We start from the raw sequence: 13,599 nt of genomic DNA, 5'->3' as shown, positions 1-13,599 counted from the left end.
AGGAGTCGCAGCCTGCATCCTCCTGCACGATGACTCTGACTCAAGCTGAGAAGGCTGCCGTGGTCACCATCTGGGCAAAGGTGGCTACCCAAGCTGAAGCCATTGGGGCAGAATCACTGGAGAGGTAAGACCCTCAGAACCCCTCTTAGAAAAGCTTCTTCTCTGCTTTTGCTGTTAGGATGCATCTTGTGCAAGACTTGCACAAGCAAGAGCGTACTGGGGCTGGTGGGAGCTGATGGATGGCCTCTGTGTTGCATGCTAGGTAATTTTCTGGGATGATCTCTGTGCTGCTAAATGTTAATAGATGGCTTCAAAATCTTACAGCAAAGCATCATTTTGTAAAGCAATTCTAATGGCTTATTTCCCATTAGAGCAATTCAGGAGAATTCATAGCCAGGAGCCCTGGTGAGGAATTCAAAGTCATTGATACTTAGTGTCCTGGAATCAGGGCTGCTGCCACTGAACTGGAAGTGGTTTATTGTACAAGTGATGCAATTTCTCTCACAGTTTCTAGGCATTAAGAAAGTGGCTGGCCACTAAATTCACTGGACAGTCACATTTCACTGTTCCAGTTGATAGGTCACAAAGTGGTAGGAAACAAGACAACTGGATCTCCCCTCCAAAAGCTCACACAAATGAAGGAGGTTTGGAGATGGCTCTGAAGTTATGATGTGACTCAAAGTTATTTAGATGTTATTTACAGCTCAGCATCAAGTACTGGGGCACGTTTTCCAGACTCTCAGTGCCACTCCTATTCATTCTGGTTCATTTAGCTTGTATTAGCTGGAAGCTCCTGCAGACTGCCTTGCAATGTAATAAAGGAAATTCAGAGCCAATTTGAGGCCTTATTTCTTTTTAAACACACACCCCCCCACTTCCCCAACCCAAAAGTACAGTAAGTTTAAAATGACTTTAGCATTTTGTTCTGGCTAATAGTGACTGGCTAATAGTGCAGCAGAGGCTGCAGAGGAGAAAGCCTTCCTGGTGCAAGCTCCCACAGCTCTGGCAGAGCCACTGAAGGAGTGCAGTCCTGCAGCTTTACCTTGCCCTTGCTCTGAGGTTTTACCACCACATGTGTGCCATTTGCCCTGCTGAATCTCGTCCTCACCCTCTCCTCTCCTCCAGACTTTTCTTCAGCTACCCCTCGACGAAGACCTACTTCCCTCACTTCGACCTCAGCCAAGGCTCAGCTCACCTCCGTAGCCACGGCTCCAAGGTGCTGAACGCCATCGGGGAAGCTGTGAAGTATGTGGACGACATCCGAGGTGCCTTGGCCAAACTCAGCGAGCTGCACGCTTACATCCTCAGGGTGGACCCAGTGAACTTCAAGGTGAGCCAGCACACAGGTTTGCAGGGGTGGAAACTGCCACCACAGACCATGCTGGCTAGTGGCAGCTTGATCCCTGCCTGCACAGCCTTCTCAACTCATGCCACTGCTTGTTCCCTGCCTGATTTCCAACTTGAGGTTGGATCTTTCCCTCGAGGATCTGGTCTAGCTGAAACAAAGTGCTGCTCAGGGGAGGGGGAGGCTGTGTCCTGTGTTAGACTCAAGACTCCTCTGCCTCTGTGGTAATCTATGAGTCTCCTTCACACCTCAGGTTGTATCCCCTGTCTGGAACAGAGTCTTGCAAAATTCTGCACATTTCCACTTTGTTTCATTTCCCTGTGGTGAGGAAGGAAGGGAGGTTTGGAAGAGGGAGTGGGATCAAGCAGTGCCTTTTGCCCCGTACCAGGGGAAACTCTGCTTCTTCACACACATCATCAACTACCCCATTGGACAGACACTTGTCATCCCAGAGCATGCAGGTCTGTTGTGGAGCCCTAGCCTGAGATCTGCTCCTGATTGTGATGGATTTTATCTTGTTCTCCCTTACAGCTGCTCTCCCACTGCATCCTGTGCACCGTGGCCAGCCGCTACCCCAATGACTTCACCCCAGAGGTTCATGCTGCGTGGGACAAGTTCCTGTCCAATGTTTCCTCTGTCCTGACTGAGAAGTACAGATAAATGGCCTCCATAGAGGCTGAGGGATGCACCCCCATGGTGCACCCCAGCTGTCAAGCTCTGGGGTACTCCCCCCTTGCTATGCAGTCCTCTCAAATCCCCTGTGCAGGAGCCTGGTCACCTGCAAAACCCAATAAATAATTCAAACGTGAGCTGTGGTCTCTGTGCATTCTTCCACCTCAGTGTTCAGGAGGGACTGTTCTGAAATGTCTACACAATATGGAGGGGAAAATACTAAGCTGTGTAAATTCAAGGGCTAACTTCTCTGCCCAGGAATTCCTGTGCTAATTCATGGAGTCACAGAATCACAGGATGCACTGGGTTGAAAGGAACCTGCACAGGTCACCTAGTCCAGCCCCAACTAGGTCAGGTTGCTCAGAGCTCCATCAAGCCTGACCCTGAATGTCTTCAGGTATGGGTCTTCTCTGAGCAACTTCTTCCAGTGTTCCACCACCCTTCATAGCAAAGAACTTCTTCCTAATGTCCAATCTAAATCTACCCCAGTCTAGTTTAAAACCATTGCCCTTGTCCTGGAGCTTGTAAAGAGTCCCTCCCCACCTTTCTTGTAGGCCTCCTTCGCCTTCATAGATGAATATACTAAACAGCACTGGTCCCAGTACTGACCCCAGAGGAGCACCACTTGTCATCTGTCTCCATCTGGACATCAAGCCATTGACCACTACCCTCTGGATGTGCCCATGCAGCCAATTCCTTATCCACTGACCAGTCCACCCATTGAATCCATATCTCTTAAACTTAGAAAAGTGCTAAGCTGTGTAAATTCAGTGGGAACAACACAGCACTGAGCACAAGCCCAGAAGAGGCTAAAGCTCTGTCCCTGCTGCTGCTCACCAAAGGTATGTCAACCAAAGACTGTTTCCAGACTGACCAGGAAAATGTCTTTTACCATGTCAGGACCCAGGTTTTTTTGTGTGGCCTATGCCAAACCCATCACAGCCTGTCTGTGAGCAAAGCCTGCATTGCCCTGTGTTGTGATGTGCCCACAGGGATGTTGGGGATTGCTTTCTCATGCTCCTCTCTGTGGTGGACAAGGTCTCTGGTGTTCTTCATGAACACCTTGGACAGGACCTCAAAAGATCATCCAGTCCAACCCTGCTGCCAGTGCAGGACCACCTAGGGCAGGGCACACAGGAACACATCCAGGTGGGTTTTGAATGTCACCAGAGAAGGACACTCCACAAGGTGTTCATGAAGAACATCAGATACCTTATCACACCTGCTAGGCAGGTTTGGGAAGGGGCCCATCCCCTCAGCTTGACAGCTCTTTTGTTTAGATGGAGCTTGACATACATTTGAAATTTGGGAATAGTGGTGGCCACAGGAGCTTGGTGTTGACAGCACCAGAGGGCCGCTGAATTCATAGAATACATAGAATACATAGAATAAACCAGGTTGGAAGAGACCTTCAAGATCATCATGTCCAACCCATCAACCAATCCAACACCACCCAAACAACTAACCCACGGCACCAAGCACCCCATCAAGTCTTCTCCTGAAAACCTCCAGTGATGGCGACTCCACCACCTCCCCAGGCAGCCCATTCCAATGGGCAATCACTCTTTCTGTATAGAACTTTTTCCTAACATCTAGCCTGAACCTTCCCTGGCACAGCCTGAGACTGTGTCCTCTTGTTCTGGTACTGGCTGCCTGGGAGAAGAGACCAACATCCATCTCTCTACAACCTCCCTTCAGGTAGTTGTAGACAGCAATAAGGTCACCCCTCAGTCTCCTCTTCTCCAGGCTAAGCAACCCCAGCTCCCTCAGCCTCTCCTCGTAGGGCTTGTGTTCCAAACCCCTCACCAACTTTGTTGCTCTTCTCTGGACTCATTCCAGCAAGTCAACCTCCTTCCTAAACTGAGGGGCCCAGAACTGGACACAGGACTCAAGGTGTGGCCTAACCAGTGCAGTGTACAGGGGCAGAATGACCTCCCTGCTCCTGCTGGCCACACTACTCCTGATCCATGCCAGGATGCCATTGGCCCTCTTAGCTGCCTGGGCACACTGCAGGCTCATGTTCAGTCTACCATCAACCAGCACCCCTAGGTCCCTCTCAGCCTGACTGCTCTCCAGCCACTCTGACCCCAGAGCAATTCCCAAGCCATCTCTGGAAAGCAGTGGCAGGGAAGAGCACAGAACTGATGATGACCCTGGGGTTATGCAGGGATCCTCCACACATACCCTTGGTGGGTTACCCACACTGGACAGCTGAGCACTGCACAGTCCCTCACTCACTTGACCCCCTCAAAGGCATGAGAAGGAAAGGAAGAATGAGCTTGCCCCCAGTGCCCTTTGTCCTGTCATTGGACATCCCTGAGCAGAGCCTAGCTTCAGGCCTGCACATAGCACTTACAGGATGGCCAAGGGCTCAGGCCCAGCCAGCATGGAGTTAGGAAGGGCAGGTCCTGCCTGACCAACCTGATCTCCTTCTATGATCAGGGGACTGCCTGGTGGGTGTGGGGCAGGCTGTGGATGTGGTCTGCCTGGACTGCAGCAAGGCCTTTGACACCATCCCCCACAGCCAACTCCTGGCCAAGCTGTCAGCCCATGGCTTGGATGGGAGCACACTGTGATGGGTTAGGAACTGGCTGGAGGCTGAGCCCAGAGAGTGGTGGTGAATGGTGCCACATCCAGCTGGCAGCCAGGCACCAGTGGTGTGCCCCAGGGAGCAGTGCTGGGCCCTGTGCTCTTTAACATCTTCATTGATGACCTGGAGGAGGGCATTGAGTCCATCATCAGTAAATTTGCAGATGACACCAAGTTGGGGCAGGAGTTGATCTGCTGGAGGGCAGAAGGGCTCTGCAGAGGGACCTGGCCAGGCTGGACAGATGGGCAGAGGCCAAGGGCAGGAGACTGAACACATCCAAGTGCCAGGTGCTGCACATTGGCCACAGCAACCCCAGGCAGTGCTACAGGCTGGGGTCAGAGTGGCTGAGAGCAGCCAGGCAGAGAGGGGCCTGGGGGTGCTGGTTGATGGTAGGCTGAACATGAGCCTGCAGTGTGCCCAGGCAGCCAAGAAGGCCAATGGCATCCTGGCCTGCATCAGGAATAGTGTGGCCAGCAGGAGCAGGGAGGTCATTCTGCCCCTGTACACTGCACTGGTTAGGCCACAGCTGGAGTCCTGTGTCCAGCTCTGGGCTCCTCAGCTCAAGAAGGACATTGAGAGACTTGAAGGTGTCCAGAGAAGGGCAACAAAGCTGGGGAGGGGTCTGGGGCACAGCCCTGGGAGGAGAGGCTGAGGGAGCTGGGGTTGCTTAGCCTGCAGAAGAGGAGGCTCAGGGGAGACCTTCTTGCTCTCTGCAACTCCCTGCAGGGAGGTTGGAGCCAGGTGGGGGCTGGGCTCTGCTCCCAGGCAGCCAGCACCAGAACAAGAGGACACAGTCTCAGGCTGCGCCAGGGGAGGTTTAGGTTGGATGTGAGGAAGAAGTTCCACACAGAGAGAGGGATTGGCCATTGGGATGTGCTGCCTGGGGAAGTGGTGGAGTCACCATCCCTGGAGGTGTTCAAGAGGAGACTTGATGGGGTGCTTGGTGCCATGGGTTAGTTGTTTGGGTGGTGTTGGGTTGGTTGAGGGGTTGGACACGATGCTCTTGAAGGTCTCTTCCAACCTGGTTGTTGATTTTTTATTATTTTTTTTTTAATTATATTGACCACCAGTAATGAGGGCAGCCCTCAGGCTCCTCTCCAAGCTCCAAGCCCCAGTTCCCTCAGCCTGGCCTCACAGGGAGATGTTCCACTGCCTGAAGAAGCTTTGTGGCTCTGCATTGGGCTCTTTCAAGCAGTTCCCTGAGGTCTTTCATGAACTGAGGGGCCCAGAACTAGACCAAATATTCCAGATGTGGCCTCACCAGGGCAGAGTAGAGGAGGAGAACCTCTTTCAACCTATTAACCACAGACCTTCTAATTGACCCCAGGATACAGAACCACAGAATCACCAAGGTTGGAAGAGACCTCAGAGATCATCAAGCCCAAGCTGTCACCACAGACCTCATGACTAACCCATGGCACCAAGTGCCACATCCAATCCCCTCTTGAACACCTCCAGGGATGGGGACTCCACCACCTCCCTGGGCAGCACATTCTAATGGCCAACAACTCTCTCGGGGAAGAACTTTCTTCTCACCTCCATCCTAAACTTCCCCTGGCACAGCTTGAGACTGTGTCCTCTTGTTCTGGTGCCGGTTGCTTGAGAGAAGAGACCAGCTGGATCCTGGCTACAACCTCCCTTCAGGTAGTTGTAGACAGCAACGAGGTCTCCCCTGAGCCTCCTCTTCTCCAGGCTAAACAACCCCAGCTCCCTCTCCCTGTAGGGCTTGTGCTCAAGGCCTCTCCCCAGCCTTGTTGCCCATTGGCCTTCTTGGCCACAAGGGCACATTGCTGGCTGATGGTCATCCTTCTAGGCCCCAGGACCCCCAGGTTCCTCTCCTCTGCACTGCTCTCCACAGGTCAGTCCCCAGCCTGTACCGCTCCATGGGGTTGTTGTTTCCCAGAGACAAGACTCTGCACTTGCCCTTGTTGCATTTCTCCCCACCCAGCTCTCCTGCCTGTCTAGGTCCTGCTGAGTGGCAGCAGAGCCTGAGGGGGTGTCTGCCACCCCTCCCTCTGTGCCCTCAGCCAGGTCCTTGGTGCATATATTGAACAGTGCTGGTCCCAGTGCCCACCCCTGACAGACTCCACTAGATGCAGGCCTCTGACTGGACTCTGTGTCATGTTGCCTGCCCTCTGCACCATAAAATCTGCTTCCTGGGGAGCAGAGAGAGCCTTGATGCTGTGCAAAAGCCAGAGTGTTATCAGGGCTGGTTTGGGCACAGATCTAAAGCACAGCACCACTGGAGCTGATGTGAAGTAAATAATTTATCAGGCTACATCCACTGCCCAGATCTGTCTCAGAGGAGTTCTGACATGAAAATTGGGTGCAAAGTCTTAAGCTCACTCTGACTGACAGCTTCAGCTGGCACTGCAAGCAGTGGTTTCTCCTCACAAAATTTCAGGGCTGTGTTGGGGCAAGAGAGGGGAGAGAAATGCTGCAGAAGCCCTGAAGCCACCAAACTACTCCACGTATGTGACCCAGTGTACCACAGCAGGTTTGGAAATGTTCTACAGTTGTCTGTAGGGTCTCAGGTTGCCTGAATGTGTAAATGCACAGCTTAGATGGTAGGTCAGCATCTGGTGTGTCCCTAACCCCACATTTGTCCCCCTGAGTTCACAGACAGGCTGTGTGAAGGAGGTGAGAGTCACCAACCACCACCTGCCCCGTGGGACATGCCAGTGTTTGTGGGGAGAGGCAGGAGCACACACTGGGGTGGGCAGGAGGGACGAAGGCTAGTCCTGGCAAGCATCACAGGACCAACTTTGGGAAGACCATGCAATCAAAGAGCAGGTTCTTCCCCACCCAGGTGTCTCCAGGCTGCTGGAAAGATGATGTTTCTGCTAGCAAGACCCCAGCATGACCTGGGGGGGCTTGTCCATGGCTCCTGCTCACAGTACCAGAGGCTACTTAGGATGTGCTGGAGGCTGGAGGACACGAGGGGCCAGAGCCAAGTGTGGAACCCACACAGATGCTTGTGGAACCAAGGAGGACCCAAGCCTGGCCAGGGGGTATGGTGGGTCCTGGCAGGAGTCTTAAGGACCTGCTGGTCGGTGAGACCAAGGATATGGCACCCAGAGGATGTTCCCATGACTGCTGCTGACCGTGGGGCAGCCCAGATGGGTGCTGCCCCCAGCCCCCAACCCGATGTGGGGCTGTAGCAGGGAGGCAGGGCAGGGAAGCTGGGGCCCCTTGGGGCCTCTCTGGGGCTGGGCCCCCCAGGGCAGCAGTGCAGCCTCTCCCTGAGCCCTGCGCTGCATGGCTGTGGCCCCTCCGCCCCTCGGTGCCGATAAGATAAGGGCAGGGTGGAGGTGCTGGCTGCTATAAGAGGGCATCCCTGTGGGCACTGCTGCACCAAGAGCTGTCTGTCTCTGCCAACCACCACCATGCTGACCGCCGAGGACAAGAAGCTGGTCCAGCAGGTCTGGAGCAAGGTGCAGGGCCGCCAGGAGGAGTTCGGAGCCGAAGCCCTGGAGAGGTACAAGCCAGACCCGGGGACTCTGGAGGGGGGGGGAGTCAGGGATGGGGGGGGGAGTCAGGGATGGGGGGGGGGAGGGAGGGATGGGGGGGGGGAGCGGCTGTGAGCAGATGGGAGCCCCATGGGGGCTGGTGTGGAGGGGCTGGCTGGGGGGCAGCAGCACTGACTGTTCCTCTCCGGCAGGATGTTCTGCGCCCACCCCCAGACCAAGACCTACTTCCCCCACTTCGACCTGTCCAAAGGCTCTGACCAGATTCGTGGCCATGGCAAGAAGGTGGCAGGTGCCTTGGGCACTGCCGTCAAGAACATAGACAACCTGAGCCAGGCCCTGTCTGAGCTCAGCAACCTGCACGCCTACAACCTGCGTGTCGACCCTGTCAACTTCAAGGCAGGCTGGGGACGGGGACAGGAGATGGGAACAGGGACAAGGGGATGAGGGAGAGGGGATGGGGAATGGGGACTGGGGCAAGGGGATGAGAGGTGGGGAGAAGGGACAAAGCAATGAGGGATGGGGGAGAAGAGATGGGGGTGGGGACTGGGACGAGGGACAGAGGACAGGGACAAGGGATGAGGAAATAGGGGATGGGGACTGGGACGAGGGGGTGAGGGACAGGGGACAAGGGACAAGGAAATAGGGGATGGGGACTGGGACAAAAGGATGGGAGACCTAGGACCAGGAATGGAGAGTGGTATGATTGGACAAGAGGACAAGGGATGGGGCACAGGGGCAGGGGATGGGGTCTGGGACAAGGGGATGGGGGACAGAGGACAGGGCACAAGGAAATCAGGGATGGGGAATGGGATGAGGGGATGGGAGACCTGGGACAAGGAATGGAGAGTGGGATGAGTGGACGAGGGGACAAGGGATGGGGCACAGAAGATGGGGACTGGGACAAGGGGATTGGGGGGACAGGGGACAGGTGCTGAGCCCCATTTTGCCTTACAGATTCTGGCGCAGAGCCTGCAGGTTGTGCTGGCCGTGCACATGGGCAAGGAATACAGCCCTGAGGTGCATGCTGCCGTCGACAAGTTCTTGTCGGCCGTGGCCGCTGTGCTGTCTGAGAAGTACAGATGAGCTGCCACTCGCTCCCGGGTGCCACCAATAAAGACACTTCTGCCACAGCGCTGTGTCCATCCGTCTGTGCTCGGGCAGGGGGCTGGGGAGGGCGGGGGTCGTGGTGCTCCTGCCAGGGGGAGGCTGCTGCTGGCGAGGTCTGTTGTGGTACTGAAGGACAGCGCTGGCCGTGGGCTCCCTGCGTGCCCCTCAGAGCTCTGCCTTCTTCCAGCTGCCCCAGCATGGGATGCGGTCAGTGCAGAGACACTGGGAATGAAGCTCAGTCTGGTGCCTTGCTGTGCCTGCATCTCTTGGGAGCACAGGGAAGGATGTGCCAAGCCAAATGTGGTCCTTTCAATCCCCTTGGAGGATTCTCCGGGGGTTAGGACGAATCTCTTCTGGCTCTATCTATCGCAGTATCTGTTTAGGACTTTACTGGAGTTGCTGTGGGAGCCAAGTGCCTGCATGAGCTGCAAAAGCAATCAGACAAGTTCATGGAGTGAAGACAATCCACCACAGACCATTAAGCACAAATACTGTTCTTGGGCTCAAGCCCCTGAGCCACAAATCTCAGTCAACTGCCAGGGAAGTGCCCCTGCCCCTGCCCTGGCTGTCTGCTCTTCCCCTGGCACCTGGGCAGGGGCAGAGAGGAGGCCGGCAGAGCTGCAGTCCAGCAAAGGGCTGCTGGTTTGGGGAGTTAGGAGCCTGAGATAAAACAACATCATTGCCTTTAGATGTCACACCATGAGTTCCAAGGTACTAAGCCAGCCCTGAGTCTGCTCTGCACTGTGGCACCAGAGAGAGCATTTGTGAGGGATGGGAAACCGTGGTCAAGAGAGTGGTGCTTGGGGTGGTGGAGTGCAGGGAGCAGCTGAGTGCAGGCATGAGGTGAGTGCAGGCAGGAGCTGGGTGCTGGGCATGCAGGGACCCAGCTTGCACAGAAACACTGGGTTGGGAGCCCCTGGACCACACCAGCCCCTGCTCTAACAAGTGCAGTCAGGAACCCAGAGTGCTTTTCCTTCATCCTCAGGCACATCCCAGTCCAGACCCCAGAGTCTGCCTGTACTTCACTCACTCCTGTACCACCAGTCTGAAAGGCTCATCTGCCATTGCAGTTTGCCCCTGATGCAAACCCAGACACTGCCTGCTGCTGTCTCCCTGGGCTCTGCATCTTGGAAGGTCACCTCTCACCCTCCCCTCCTTCCCTGCTCTGGAATGGTGCCAGCTGGAGCCTATCTCCCCCAAACACAGATGATAAGAACTGTTGGCCATGGAGGAGACACGGTGTGAGCTGTCCCCTGCTTGCCTGTGCCAGCTCTTGAACCTACTAGAAGCACCACAGGCCCCTTCACCCTCCTCACCCTCCTGTTCTTCCTCACCATCCTCATCTTCTTTGCCCTCCTTGCCTTTCTCACCTTCATCATTTGGGGCACACAGGGCTGTTGTTCCCTTCCCTAGCCATGAGCCCCTGTTGCTGCAGGCCAGTGCTGCCACCAGCACTTGGCACTGAGCCCCGTGGCTCTGTTCAGTGTCTCCAGTTCCCAAGAGTCAGGGTGACTTGGTTTTCCCCAACACTGGGCCAGCACCACATGTACCCAGGAGAGAAGGGTTGTGGCAGGAGACCGCTAGGGTCTGTCTGCAAAGAGGTGTAACTGTGGTTTAAAGCAGGAGGTGAGGAGGGCACACACTTTGGGATACACTGGTTTGGGGGCACTTGAGGGAAGAAGGGCAGCAGGTGCAGCAAGGCAGGTCGGATGAGTGTATAGGAGCTGTATGGGATGCCATGGGGATGCATAGGGGCAGGGGGGTGTGTGTGCAAGGACAGTGGATGTGTAGGGCCATGCCAGGTGGCAGTGAGTGCAGGGGCAGTTCACCTGTGTGTGTTGAGGCTGTGCTGGATGGGTCAGTGTGTACATGTGGTGCCCATGGGGCCGTGTGTGGGTGCTGGGGGAGCTGGGCAAGCTCAGCCTGCAGGGCACAGGCTCCCACCATGCTGCTGAAGCCATAGTCCCCATGATGCTGTCCCCACCAATCTGCCAGAACACATCCAGGCTGTGCCAGTGCTGCCTGCAGTGGAGGATCTCATCCAGTACCCTGCTTCAAGCCCTGGACACAGCCTGTGCTGGGAGGGGACAGACATGGACCCCTCCACCCGTGCCAGTGCGACCCTGACCCTAAACCTAACCTTAACCTGAACCTAAACTTAAGCCTGTATGTTAGCCTAAGCCTAAACCTAAACCTAAGCCTAAGTCTAAACCTTAACCTAAACCTAGGCTTAGGTCTCTAAGCCTAAACCTGAATCTAAACCTAAGCCGGCAGTTGGCTGGTGCCAGAGGAGCCTGGCCTGGCTCTAATCCTACCCAACCCCCAGCTGGTGCCGTGGGGCTGAGCTCCCCCGCCGGGCCCGGTGCCGATGCGGAGCGGGGTGCGGTGCTGGCCGGGGGGAGGCGGCGGCGGCCGCGCCTGGCGGAGCTCCAGCGGCGTGGCCGGACCGGGGGAGGGCGGTGCCCCGGCAGCGCATATAAGGGCGGCGGCTGCAGGCTGGGGCACCCGTGCCGGGGCTGCCAAGGCGGAGGTGACACCATGGTGCTGTCTGCCAGCGACAAGACCAACGTCAAGGGCATCTTTGCCAAAATCGGCGGCCAAGCCGACGACTATGGCGCCGAGACCCTGGCGAGGTACGTGTCCGTGTCCGTCACCGTCCCCTCTCCTGTCTGTCTCCGAGTGCCTCCCGTCTGCCCCCAGCCTTTCCCCGTCCGCAGCCGTCCCTTCGTACCCATCCTCACGCATCTCTGACCCGCTCTGTCCTGCAGGATGTTCGTCACCTACCCCCAGACCAAGACCTACTTCCCTCACTTCGACGTGTCAGCCGGCTCCGCTCAGGTCAAGGCTCACGGCAAGAAGGTTGCGGGTGCTCTGATCGAAGCTGTCAACCACATCGATGACATCGCTGGTGCCCTCTCCAAGCTGAGCGACCTCCACGCCCACAAGCTCCGCGTGGACCCCGTCAACTTCAAAGTGAGTGTTTGGGAAGGGACGAGCAGCCCGGCTCCCCTCCTGCGCCGTCCCCCCGGCCGCCTCCTCGCCTCGTCCCTTTGCTCACCATCTGCCTTTGCCTTTCAGCTGCTGGGCCAATGCTTCCTGGTGGTGGTTGCCATCCACCAGGCTGCTGCCCTGACCCCAGAGGTCCACGCTTCCCTGGACAAGTTCCTGTGTGCTGTGGGCAACGTGCTGACTGCCAAGTACCGTTAAGACAGCACTGCGGCGGGAGCTGGACCCCCACCCTCTGCCAGCCCTCCGACAACGAGCAGCCAAATGATCTGAAATAAAATCTCTTGCATTTGTGCTCCAGCTCTGGTGTCCTGCTCTGGTTGCTGCCTGCGGGGAGGGAACGGGAGGGATCTGCTCAGCGGTCTGACGTGGGGGTCCCCCCCTGCCAGGTGGGCACGGGGAGGAAGTGGGCTCTGGGTTTGCTGCCCCTGAGAGAAGGCAGCGTTCAGATGGTGGTGCCCGGCAGGCAGACACTGCTCTGCCAGCTGTGGGCAGAGCATTTCTCCACTGGCGGAGTGGAACAAACAGAGAGTGGCCGGAGTCTGGCCATTGGGAGCTCCCTGCAGCCCCAGCCTGCCCTGGCCTTCCCACCAGAGGGATCTCCTCTTGCCCCACCAGCCCTGTGCACCCCTTGCCTCTGCCCAGCACAAATTGTGGCAGATGAAGTGCTTGCAGGAGACAGACAGGGGACAGGGGCTCCAGGTGCCTGTGGCCCTTCTGCGTGGTGGCACAGTGAGGACACTCTGAGCACCTCCAAGTGCCAGGACATCTTTCTGTGCCTCCCCAGCACACAAGGCTGCATGGCATCATAGAGCTTCTGTTCCCACTTCACACTGCTGGGGTGCCACTTTGGAGGGTCCTGGGGGGCTGGTAGGCTGTGGGAGATGGTGAGCATGGGGCACTGCAAAGGGAGCAGACAGGGCTCAGCCCCAGACCCTGCTCTTTGGGCTCTGAACTGCAGTGTGGTGGGGGGTGTCAGGGCAGGAGAAGGAGCAGAGGCAGAGAAGCAGTGCTGGGTGCTGGGTGCCGCTGCGCTGAAGTCTACACCTCACCCCTTATCTCAGTCTGCAGCAGGGCAGCCATGGTGGGGGGAGGGGGGCTGTGGGGGGCTGATAAAGGAGAGCATGGGCTCTCCTCCAGCTCTGGGTGTGGTGGGAGACAGGGCAACAGATAGTCCAAGGGGCTACAACCTGCCAGGTGCTGAGTAAGGCTGCCTTGCCTCTGCCAGGGCTGGGAGGTGCTTGGAGCTGGGGTAAAGGTTTGAGAAAGCCCCAGGGCTGGGTGGTGCAAGCACAGCATGGAGCCAAGCCAAACTGCCATGGCACTCCTTGGCACTTGCAAGGATGGACAAGGATGGATTTCACTAGCCTCATGACCTCCAGTCACCATCAGTGAATGCACCAGAGGCT

The 13,599-nt window shown here is 56.5% G+C and overlaps 3 protein-coding genes across 3 annotated transcripts; all 3 read left to right on the top strand.

The window, feature by feature from the left end:
* On the top strand, nucleotides 1-2,046 carry LOC104302538 (hemoglobin subunit pi). Its single transcript, XM_009903055.2, has 3 exons — nucleotides 1-124; nucleotides 1,126-1,330; nucleotides 1,877-2,046. The coding sequence occupies exons 1-3, from the start codon at nucleotides 30-32 to the stop codon at nucleotides 2,003-2,005; spliced, it is 429 nt and encodes a 142-aa protein (XP_009901357.1). The 5' UTR covers nucleotides 1-29; the 3' UTR covers nucleotides 2,006-2,046.
* A 5,893-nt stretch (nucleotides 2,047-7,939) lies between these two features.
* On the top strand, nucleotides 7,940-9,204 carry LOC104302544 (hemoglobin subunit alpha-D). Its single transcript, XM_054180727.1, has 3 exons — nucleotides 7,940-8,085; nucleotides 8,269-8,473; nucleotides 9,032-9,204. Exons 1-3 carry the CDS (start codon nucleotides 7,994-7,996, stop codon nucleotides 9,158-9,160), a joined length of 426 nt encoding a protein of 141 aa, XP_054036702.1. The 5' UTR covers nucleotides 7,940-7,993; the 3' UTR covers nucleotides 9,161-9,204.
* Nucleotides 9,205-11,671: 2,467 nt separating this feature from the next.
* Nucleotides 11,672-12,490, top strand: LOC104302537 (hemoglobin subunit alpha-A). The gene is made up of 3 exons (XM_009903054.2): nucleotides 11,672-11,817; nucleotides 11,953-12,157; nucleotides 12,263-12,490. The coding sequence occupies exons 1-3, from the start codon at nucleotides 11,723-11,725 to the stop codon at nucleotides 12,389-12,391; spliced, it is 429 nt and encodes a 142-aa protein (XP_009901356.1). The 5' UTR covers nucleotides 11,672-11,722; the 3' UTR covers nucleotides 12,392-12,490.
* Nucleotides 12,491-13,599: the final 1,109 nt, after the last annotated feature.

Source organism: Dryobates pubescens, chromosome 4, assembly GCF_014839835.1.
Source record: "Dryobates pubescens isolate bDryPub1 chromosome 4, bDryPub1.pri, whole genome shotgun sequence".
NCBI lineage: Eukaryota > Metazoa > Chordata > Aves > Piciformes > Picidae > Dryobates > Dryobates pubescens.
Note: the sequence above shows the minus strand (reverse complement) of the source record. Positions and strands in the feature narration are given on the sequence as shown.